This window comes from Watersipora subatra, chromosome 3 (genome assembly GCF_963576615.1).
Source record: "Watersipora subatra chromosome 3, tzWatSuba1.1, whole genome shotgun sequence".
Classification (NCBI taxonomy): Eukaryota; Metazoa; Bryozoa; class Gymnolaemata; order Cheilostomatida; family Watersiporidae; genus Watersipora; species Watersipora subatra.
In genome coordinates this window covers 51,611,252-51,623,381 of record NC_088710.1, presented here as the reverse complement: position 1 = coordinate 51,623,381, position 12,130 = coordinate 51,611,252, and the positions used below count along the sequence as shown (strand labels likewise).

The 12,130-nt window shown below is 36.6% G+C and overlaps 1 protein-coding gene across 2 annotated transcripts in view; it reads left to right on the top strand.

The window, feature by feature from the left end:
* LOC137391926 (microtubule-actin cross-linking factor 1, isoforms 6/7-like) overlaps window positions 1–12,130 on the top strand; it is a 59,332-nt gene that overhangs the window by 27,541 nt on the left and 19,661 nt on the right. For both annotated transcript variants that reach the window (XM_068078488.1, XM_068078490.1), the window contains 8 exons: window positions 151–338; window positions 4,952–5,118; window positions 7,700–7,862; window positions 7,979–8,111; window positions 8,230–8,420; window positions 9,402–9,525; window positions 9,914–10,180; window positions 10,642–10,787. In XM_068078488.1, coding sequence (XP_067934589.1) covers window positions 151–338; window positions 4,952–5,118; window positions 7,700–7,862; window positions 7,979–8,111; window positions 8,230–8,420; window positions 9,402–9,525; window positions 9,914–10,180; window positions 10,642–10,787 — 1,379 coding nt within the window. The remainder of the gene's footprint in view (window positions 1–150; window positions 339–4,951; window positions 5,119–7,699; window positions 7,863–7,978; window positions 8,112–8,229; window positions 8,421–9,401; window positions 9,526–9,913; window positions 10,181–10,641; window positions 10,788–12,130) is intronic.

Below are 12,130 nucleotides of genomic sequence, written 5' to 3'. Positions count from 1 at the left end.
ATTTATGCTGTTTCCATGATGCAGTTAACTTGCGGGTTGGCTCAAATTTGCGAATCATGCCCATCATGGAAGCATAGTGTATAACAAACAGTTGAATCAAAAATGACTGTAGATGTAAAATGGTTGGTGACAGAGCCCATTTTTATTCAGGGTCTGTATGGAAGATGAGCTGTGACAGGCTCCACCTCCTCGAGGAAGCTGTCCCCATGGTTCAGCATTTCCATGAGCATCATGCTGACATCGGCACCTGGCTAGATGAAATCAGCAATGAAGTGACTTCTCTCGGCTCCTCCTACGATAATCCTGAGCAGATTCGAAAGCAACAAGATTCTCTCAAAGTAAGACCTTAACTAGCTAGCGGGTCAGTCAGGTCAAATCATCTGGTATTTCCATTGTTCGACTATGTCACTATGAGCACTACCAGCACTTGTGGCACTTGTTGCTAGTCTATTACTCATACGTGTCAGCTAGCAATCATTCATAGATGGTTTACTTTATCAGGCTGCACTCAACTCAGATATTGGTTTTCCCTCACAGCTTGTTACATAACAAAAAAATTTAGGGCTAACAAAGGCCAGGAAGCTAGACACCTGCTGAGGCTACTGTATTGATTATCTATGAGCTTGCTAATAGGAGTAGAGAATAAAACCTCATCTCACTAGAGATACAACAGAGCTAATCAACTGATTGAATCTACTCGTACTACCCTTGACCTGTTCGTAGCTTATAACATCTATGTCAGTCGCCTAAAGATGAACTTGCCCAAAATTTTAGTAGATTTCCTTAGAAAATATCTGTATTTTTCTATCATTTGCGGTTGTTTTTGACGTTAGAGGTGATCAGACTGTTAGGGTGTTTCAAAATTGAGAAAATTTGATCGCGGTTAAAACACTCAGATCAAGCGAAAGTGGGATTATGAAATCTATAGTTGCAAAGAGGCCGACAGAATAGAGACGCGTAACGCTGCAACTTGAACACAATAGCCGATACCAACTATCACGACGATACCAACAAGTGACATCATTTCGTACATTTTTTTTGTGTGTTTTAATCATGAAGTTTGTTGATTTTAATCTTGAAACATCCTGGCAGTCAGATCTTCTCAAGTATCAAAAACTATCTCGACTGATAGACAAATATCGACACTTTCTGATAAAATATACTAAAGATTTGTGTAAGTTCATTTTAAGGATAGGCTATCTATTAATTAATCCTATCCTTAATCTATATAGCCTATCCTTAATCTATATAGCCTATCCTTAATCTATATAGCCTATCCTTAATCTATATAGCCTATCCTTAATCTATATAGCCTATCCTTAATCTATATAGCCTATCCTTAATCTATATAGTCTATCCTTAATCTATATAGTCTATCCTTAATTCGATTATGGAGTTGAATGAACACAGTTTAAGGTTGGTTTACGTTGTATCACAGTATGTCGCCATTAAACCCACAATACATCGGTAAACCCACAATATATCGGTAAACCCACAATATATCGGTAAACCCACAATATATCGGTAAACCCACAATATATCGGTAAACCCACAACACATCGGTAGTCCCACAATACACCGGTAGTCATTTGTGATAACTTCGTTCACACTATTACAAAACCATCCGCGTTTACATCAGCAAATAGTCCATGACAATGTGTTCTCATTATACAATGCGGCCATGGAAACGATGAAATACTCATCCCGCAGCAACTGTCATGGAGGGAAATATAGATTAAGCACTCCGCGATGCCCGGTCACCACCACCGAAGTGGTGCACATTGCACAGGCTGTCATGGATGTTCGGCGAAATATTGGAAGTTTGACAGCTGCAATGTTTCCCGACATATCCGCGTTGCCTCAGCAATGTCAGCGGTTTACATTCCACACTGACGAATAATCCATAATTCCATAATCGACGAATAATCTTTGAGAGGATAACCCCGACATACGGCGATACAGCATAAACCAGCCTTTAGTTGCGAGCACTCATGATCTGTGTAGAATTCTATTATTGTTGATTTGTAAAGTGAGTGGATACAATGTGTATGCTGGTATGACAGTCATCACTGATCATCTCCTACGCTCTCTGTCTCACTTTTATAAACAAACTAGGTCTATTCCGCTAATTAGCCGCTGCCTTCTTGTAATTAGCTTATTGACATTCACTAGTTCTTCTATTCTGATACATTTAATCCTTAAATTTTAATTAGATGCACAACCTCCCTAGGCTCACTATTGTCTGTGTGTTTTTCAAGGTGTTTTCTAAAACAACAGGCTTTCAATCGATATAATGAAAGTTCTATTTCATTAGAAACTCATAAGCGTCATCTTACAATATCAATACTCAAGTGTCAAAACATGAAACTTCTCACCGAAGGGGTCAATTTGAAATTTTACAGTCTGTATTTACACGAACGTTTGAGAAATTGGGAAGACAAGTCTGAAATTTATAGCTATGAGTTTTTCCGTAATTGGTCTACTTCTTGCCCTACAATAGTTGGTCTACTTCTTGCCCTACAATAGTTTGGGTAGTTTTGGTTTCCCTTCGCATAGAAGTACATGGTTGAGGTTTACATCTGGTATTTAGAGTCTTACCATGCACTCCTCGTAATTGCAAGAGAGTTTACAGTAGTATCTGCCTTGATTATGGTAGAAGATGTTGTATGACAACTGAATCGGTAGGACTGTTAACATTGGATAAGCATGTGTGGTGATGACCGTGATTTACTATTAGAAGCTGTGGCTCAAGATATTTATAAATACTTTAATGTTTTATTCTACGATAACTGAATGCTTGCCTTCCAACAAATGTCAAACAAAGATAATTTTAACTTATAATCTAGATTTGCTCATCGATTGTCAAAAGCAGCGTATAGAAGATAACTCCAAGTTTATAGATATAAGTTGAAGAAAATAAGTTCGAATCTCATACCTCATCCCACGATAAATAGTTAGTCATTACTCTGCTACACATACTCTCCTCTACAGTATCCATAGTCATTACTCCGCTACACACACTCTCTACAGTATCCATAGTCATTACTCTGCTACACACACTCTCTACAGTATCCATAGTCATTACTCTGCTACACACACTCTCTACAGTATCCATAGTCATTACTCCGCTACACACACTCTCTACAGTATCCATAGTCATTACTCCGCTACACACACTCTCTACAGTATCCATATGGAATCTCAAAGACCTTTTTCACTAGAATGGTATGATTAAGAGAAGGAAATAATTCCAATGGTGTGTTGAGGCTGCTACTCAGTGGATAGTATAGAGTTTGTCCTGGTCGGGTTTAGCGAATGTCGGTGTACTCGAGTGAAAACTGACCAATGTCATGGGGATGAACTGTGAGATGCTTAACAAATTGATGGCTGACCGAAGAGACAATGAGGTTAATGTAGCTCTCTTGGTTCCATCACACTCGGTTAACTCATATTTACATTTAGTGCAGTCTCATGTCTGTACGAATATAGCGGCTCTCAGTGCACCAAGACTTGTAACCAGTCGCTATATCGGAATACTATTTTCTCTTCGACTTGCAACCAACTGATTAAACCATAACTGTCACGAACAACTTTTATCGTATTTACTAGGTAAATCAGACACGCTGATTCCGATTTTGTAATCAAAATAAAGATTAGGCCACTAACGTTCAGAGTAATGAAGGATTTCTTATAGCGTTTTAATATCGGTCTCGAAAACAACACGATCGGCATAACAAGCTCCGCCCATAAATACGTGACGTAACCTAGCTTTTTAGGAACAGAAGTTACGTAGGTATGTTTAGACCGATTTAGAATAATAGAGATGGGTGTTTTAAAATCCATTAATATCTAAATTCAGCCTTAAAAATAATATCAGTCTTTTCAGAAAGGTAGATAAGCTATTTAGCATTGCGTATTTAAAAAGCGCGATAACAACGCTAGCTTGTGATAAAACCGCGCTTTTTGAGCTAATTTTTCTCGGTTTCCAGCCCATTTAAACGTCATGTAGCAAGCTGCGAGCAATTTTAAATAGTTTATATCCCTTTCATAAAAAACTGAAATTATTTTACAGGCTGGATTTAGATAATAATGGGTTTTAAGACACCCATCTCTATTATTCTAAGTCGGACTAAACATTCCGAACTTCCGTTTCTGAAAAAGCTAGGTTTCGTCACATATTTATGGGCGGAGCTTGTAATGCCGATTGTGTTGTTTTCGAAACGGACATTGAAACACTTTAAAAAAGCCTAAATGACTTTGAAGGTTAGTGGACCAATCTTTATTTTGAGTACAAAATCGGAAACAGCGTGTCTGATTTACCTAGTAAAACCGATAAAAGTTGTTCGTGACAGTTATGGTTTAAGCTGTCAATGCGGAGGCAAGCGTTTTGGAGAGCTTCCAATACTATAGTCTCAGGTGATTTGATTCAAAGCTTCATTTACACTGCGATAAATGTGACAGTCAAGGTTTACTGGTGTTGATTGGCATATCAATAGCATGTAGATTATGAGTTTTCTAGCAAGTGCAAACGCATTATTACGTTAACATCTGACATCTGAGAATCTGACATGATATGTCGTAGTGGTTGCAGGCTTGCAGCGCATTATTTTATGTATAACACGTGTTGCCGACATTCTGTGTATGTGCCGATATCAGTGTATCTGTAGCTTAGGGTCTTATGGCAGCTAAACTACTTTGACTAGGGCTGAAGGTGAACTCGCTGTACACATAGACCCACTGGCAGCACCTAAAGTGCAGAGATATTATTATGTATTTGCGTTACTCATTGGCCAGTCATAGTATTATTCAAAAGACAAGTTATTTTGGTTTTGGCAGCGTGCATCCAACTGACATCAACCGTGCATCTGATAAGCTAAGTACTACAATTTACATTGACCAAACCTCCTTCCTATATTCAAGGTATGAATTACCAGTCTTTCCATTTTTCCAGACCTCCCTACGCTATATAGATGACCACAGACCACTCATCGAAGACATAAACAACACAGGCCAAGAGGTCAAAGTTCTTTGTCAGCAAGAAGAGGCAGCGAAGGTGCAGGGACTCCTAGACAAAGTGAATAGTAAATATGATGAGGTCAAATCTGACATTAGAAACAGGTGAGTTAGTATTGACTTTAACTTACATAATCTTACTACCTCTATGGTAGAGGGTACAAGTGTATTACAATAGTCTAGCAGTTATAACCCCTTTTGCTGCTATTTGCTGCCAATGCTAGATGCTGTCGTTTTGTCATCTTTTTTAGTTGAAGTTATAATAAAAACACAAATTGACTTATTATCAAGCAATGTGTTAAAAACTCCTAAACCTGACATGGTAATATAATATGAATAAAATATTAGAAAATATAAAATAAACAGGGTACAATTTATATTTTATTCATATTATATTTACCATTTGAGGGTTAAGACTTTTTAACACATTGTTTGATACTAGATCAATTTGTGTTTATATTATAACTTCAACTAAATGTAAGATTTGTGTAGTCTGTCATTAGCTGCGGTAAAGCGACAGCATCTAGCATTGGCAGCAAATAGCAGCAAATGTGGTTATAACTGCTTGACCCTTGTAATACACTTGTAACCTTTACATGGCATATTAACCACTATCCTTAACCAATATTTGATTGATAATCTGAGATATAAATTATGCTAAAATGCAAAGTTGACGATAAGTTATCTGCTGGTTAATGGTACTTCATAGAATATCAACCCTATTCAATCAATTCCAGGCGTCTCATTTTGTGTGTCGACGAGCGTCGAAGAAATAACTTTAGCAGTCACATAGAAGCTGTGCCAAGGTTGATAGCATGGACTACAGGTTTCAGATATTGTAGATTTTCATTTTGCTCCCATAGTTTATAGTTTTATCTATTAATAAAACGTTTTATTACTGAAAATATCTTATTTTTTGTGTGTCTGGAACTCATCCACCATATTTATTGTTTTGCTGCTTCTAGGCTGCTTTTTCTCTACATTTCTGCTCTGAATTTTTTCTCTATTCCATTGAAGCGGAAAATCTTTATCATTTTTGCTGGGCAATGTCAGTCTATGGCCATACTTTTACAGATAATTTAATACATTGACCTATTGTCAATCAAAACTGTGTCACGGACAATAGCTCCATGTTACACATAAAAACTTTCAAGAAGTTATCACATTGTTCAAGTGAATGAAGACTGAAATTAAAGCCATTTTGCTAACATTTGCTAAATATTTATAAACTTTCAATCAACACCAATTTACGTTCGTGAAGCATCATATTTTATATTATATTATAAATGTATTTCACACTTAGAATGACTTTGAAAATGTACTTTTTTAAATTTGATTATCAAGATTCATTCCCTCTCGCCTGCTCATCTGCATGTACGGCACTTTATTCCGGACCAGGTTTATCCTGGAACTGAATATACTGCGACCATCTGTGCATGGGATTTGGCCCAGGAGCAACTGTGTCTGGATGCCCTTCTTAACACCACCTAAGTTCCTTTTGTGATTCGAAACAATGACTTACTCATCATAAACCAGAGCACTAACTACTAACTACTACCAGAGCACTAACTACTACCAGAGCACTAACTACTAACTACTACCAGAGCACTAACTACTAACTACTACCAGAGCACTAACTACTAACTACTACCAGAGCACTAACTACTAACTACTACCAGAGCACTAACTACTACCAGAGCACTAACTACTAACTACTACCAGAGCACTAACTACTGAACCGCGGCTCCATTCTGATCTTGAAACATTAAATGACATTAATATTAATATTCATTACCTGGAATTGTTGAAACGAAACTGCAAAATTCATTCTAAACCAGCTGCAGGCAGTTCAGATGGAGCTGCATGCTGTTTCATATACTGCGGTACAGTAAATGGCTCTTATAAATCAGTGTAAACCTTTTGAGTCAATCGAGTTGGGGGTTTTCATGCTTCCTAAAGTAAATATACTTGCTAAGATTCCTCATGATTAACCATACGCAAAAGTACAGAGTTGCAACTACATATCTATGTCAATGTTAATTAGTATATAGTTGCAACTACAGATCAGTGTCTATGTTAATTAGCATATAGTTGCAGCTACATATCCGTGTCTATGTTAATTAGCATGTAGTTGCAACTACATATCCGTGTCTATGTTAATTAGTATAAAGTTGCAACTACATATCCGTGTCTATGTTAATTGCACTGCACTTAGAGAAATGTTTCAAATGTTTAAAAAGCTTATTTAATGAATTTTGGTACGAAGGATCAAAATCAGTAAATTTAACTCCGTCCCTCCTCATGCATTTTTAAATTTTTCGTTTTAGACTTATAAGAGAAAACACTAGCTAATCAGTCATAGATTTGATATTAATTGGTGTTTAATGATCTATAATTGTGGACAAGGTAGTATTGCTGATATCCTATGAGTTAGAGCTATGCATACAATAGAATGCACCACGTGTGATGTGCTCAGCTCACATCAGCCATCTCATTATATAAATGTTAAATACTATTTCTTTTCATGTAAACATTTAAATTAAAAAACCGGTTTCCTCGTTGGGAGACGGTCATCATATTTAGTTTGAAGTTTAAATTCTCTGCTTGTGCTATTTATGCTAACCATTAAATCAAATTTTACTCAAAGCTTTGTTCGATACTTTAAGCACCTGTCATACTGTTTCAGGTTAAATGCTTTGGCAGAGGGGTTCCACAAGGCTACCTCCGAGGTACAGGATGCGATTGATGGGATGCTCTGTGAGCTCACACACCTCAATAACCAGATAGACAATGCAGACCCAATCGCCTCAACTGTCGTTAAAATTAAGGACCAAATACAAGAAAACAAGGTCTGCATTACCACTTGGCTGATTTTTTATTTATTGTTCTGAATATAGTTACTAACCAAAATGCTCTCTAACTTTCACTGATCGAGATGGCTAACTTGACACTGTTTTCTTTGCAGGCCATCATGGAGGACACAGCGGATCGGCAACAAGCCATACAGAGTATCAAGGTTTCCGCTGATGATGTCATCAGCAAAGTGAAATCCAAAGAACATGAAGGACTTCCCGAGGAAGAGAGAATTAAGATAGATGGTGAGTCTAGAATATTCCATTTTACTGAGATGCTTTTGATCATGGCCAGAAGGTTAGGCGCTTACATTGTATGTCTCAGTGGAGAGCTGATTACGAATCTCTGCCGTTTCTCTCTTAGTTGATGAAATTGAGCAGAAGATTTCCGAGATGGAGATTTTGAATGATGAGATAAAACACAAGACAGTTTCGAGGGGACGGAGTCTAGAGGAAGCTTTGGCAGCTGCCAGCAAATTTTGGGACATCTATAATGAGCTGATGTCTGGCTTCCGTGACATCCAAGATTGTATCAATTCGCAGGACTCTCCTCAGGTCAGCTGTGGACTAAACTTAAGCTTTCTTTACCAATTTTTTGTTCTTTCCATGCAATTCTGTTGGTAAAAACAAATCACCATATAAAAAACAGGATGAGAAGACCGATTTAGTCCATGTTAGAAATAGTCCCCATGACTGTAATAGAAATAGTCATCATGACTGTAATGGAAATAGTCACTCTGACTAATAGAAATAGTCACCATGACTAATAGAAATAGTCACCATGACTAATAGAAATAATCACCATGACTAATATAAATAGTCACCATGACTAATAGAAATAGTCACCATGACTGTAATAGAAATAGTCACCATGACTGTAATAGAAATAGTCACCATGACTGTAATAGAAATAGTCACCATGACTGTAATAGAAATAGTCACCATAACTAATAGAAATAGTCACCATGACTAATAGAAATAGTCACTATGACTGTAATAGATATAGTCATATAGACTGTAATAGAAATAGTCACCATGACTGTAATAGAAATAGTCACCATGACTGTAATAGAAATAGTCACCATGACTGTAATAGAAATAGTCACCATGACTGTAATAGAAATAGTCACCATAACTAATAGAAATAGTCACCATGACTAATAGAAATAGTCACTATGACTGTAATAGATATAGTCACATAGACTGTAATAGAAATAGTCACCATGACTGTAATAGAAATAGTCACCATGACTGTAATAGAAATAGTCACCATGACTGTAATAGAAATAGTAACTATGACTGTAATAGATATAGTCACCATCACTGTAATAGAAATAGTCACCATCACTTCAATAGAAATAGTCACCCTCACTCTAATAGAAGTAATCACTATGACTGAATAGAAATATACCAATATCGAGGTATTTCCTGGAAGGTCTATTTTTTACATCTGAGTAGTTCTCATTTTGATTGCACCTTTCATCAGGACTGTTTACAATTGCCTCATTGCTAAAACAGGTAAATTATTCTTGGCAGGCCGAGTCAGTACTCATACAGGAACAGGAAAAGGAACACAGAGAGATGTCGCAGTCACTTCAGGAAGCCATCCCTCGGCTTGAGGAAGCTAAAAAGATGTCTGAGGCTCTGACTCCACTTATCGGTAACACTTTAACTTCCTTGATCAATTTTTAAAACTGCCCCGGGATGTTGAGTTGTACAGGTACTGTCAGCTGGACCCATCTTCTGTCTAGGTGGATAGGTACAGTGAGGAGTAGGGCGAGACGCGTGAATTGAACTCGAACAGTTTCATAAGTGTAACATTCATAGTATGCTGAGTATTCATATGTACATGTATGTATAGTATTATGTATTCATAGTAACAAATGTTGTTTCATGGACCAGTCTTGTATATGATTGAGTACAGCGACAAATGGGGAAGGGTATGTTAATTTTCGAAGCTCGAAGGCCGTATCACCCAATAGTATACACTAGTAATTAAAAACTGTGTTGATTTGAACTGCTATGTCCTCATGTCTGAACGTGTCCAGGTGAGAGTGGTAAGGTGGACATTAGTCGTGGTGTGGAGGAAGCTGGTGAAGTTCTTGAGGAGATCGGTGATATCTTGGAAGAGCGTCAAGTAGCCCTAAAAGAAGCCATGGAAAGAGCTAGCCACTTCGAGGAGGAGATAGAGAGTGTGCTCAGCTGGCTTCCCAAACTCGAGGAGACAATCTCCAATATGGGACCGATAGCTGTTGACATCCGCTCCATCAAGATACAGATCGAGGAAGTGAAGATTTTGAAATTGCAGGCAGTCGGTAAGTACCACCTAAAGTATATGTGAGGAAAAACTGAGCTTGCAGAAAGATCGGGGCACTGGCACTGAGACTGTCTATCAAAAATATTTTTTCTCAAATGCTAATAAAATAATAGTCACCGGATGAATGATGCTGCGAAACTGATTTGTAGTGAAAAAAAATTTGATTTTTCAGATAAGTTTTAGTCTAAACAATTACTACACTTATTACTATTAATGTAGATTTCTTTTTAACATTAAATTTTGCTTTATCCTATTTAAGTTTAGTCGTAAGACTAAATTTAAATCATACGACTTTCTTTTTGAACATAATCGTAGCATAACTAACTACTTATACATGTATATATACAATATATATACATATATAATATATATATATATATATTATTTTATCTTTGCATCACTTGTTTACTATCTATGCGCTCATCAGCAACATAATGAGCTTGCGGTCTGTGTGCTCAGGCAAGTGCGTCGCCATTGAGGGCATCAACAGCTCTGTTCAAGCATTAAAGAACAAGTCACCAGTCGCAGCAGAGAACTTCATTGTTGCTGTTGAGGACATCAACACCAGATGGAACAAGCTCGTTGATGGCATATTTGATCGTGAGGTGGGATACAAATTTAGTGCTTATTTCCCTGCATTTCCCGCTGACCATTTTGCAATCTAATGAAACAGTTTTTTAGATGCGACTTTAACTAAGTGATGTAAGAGGCAATGGCAACACAACGTCCACAACACATATCAATCTCTTAATTTCTACTGCTGTAAATATCTGAGGTTAATTTGATGTTGATATCACCTGACGAGTGAGGCTGCGAAACAGATTTGTAGTGAAAACAAGTTCGATTTTTCAAACAAGTTTTAGTCTAAACAATTACTCCACTTATTACTATTGATTTAGATTTTTTTTAACATTGAGTTTTGCTTTATCTTATTTATGTTTAGTCGTAAGACTAAACATAAATCATACAACTTTACTTTTGACAACATAACTGCAATTTTACACGATTCGTTGCCAGCGAATTGTGTAAAGATTTTAATAAATCTGAGAGTTGTTGTCTCTTGTGATCAAGAGCTCAAAGTTATTCAGACATAAAAATAGTCTGAAATATTAAATTACTCACATATTATATTAATGAGAACACCCAGCTGGTGGCAAATATTTTTTTCATTTAGAGGTCCGGTAAAATAACCAGATATATTGATTGTATTATTGATGTGTTACCAAATTACAGTATGATCTTGCACCTTGAATCACCAAAACTAATCTGGGGAGAAGAGAGAAATGTCAGTCTTTATCAACATCTGCAAGTAGATAAGTTACAATAGCATTAAATCACAAGCAAATTGTCAATGAATAGCTTGCATTATTAGTATTTAAAATTTACCTTTTCTGTAGCAGCTTACACTCCTCACCATGGTAACCAAACTCATTTAAAACAGCTAAATCAAATTGAAACTCGTCGTCTTATTTTTATTTATCTATTGTCACTGATTCTGAGCTTTAATTAAATTCTTATACTTTCATTTAGATAAGATGTCTAAAGAGATATCAACCTTTTCAACTAATTTTCAAAACAAATTAGAAACCAAAATTTTTCCGTACTTGTTAATAGGTGGGCAGTAAAACGGCTGAATTTGGATTTCTTGCAAAATCACTGACTGTTTTTTACCAACAAACAAGCGTAAACTACCATACAGAGTAATTATTATGGTAGATGCTACGTAACACTCCCCTTAGATTAACTTGCAATCTATATAGTAATTGAAGTAAGCTATGCTGACCAAATACACTATATTTATGTTTTGCATACTTGTCATTGATTTTGGTACAATTGAAAAGTCATTTATTCTACATCGAAAATGGATTGCAAGAATTTCCTGTATTTTATAATAGCCAGTCTGGTCCATATTGCTACTACATTTCATCCACTGCTTTAGCTTGTAGTC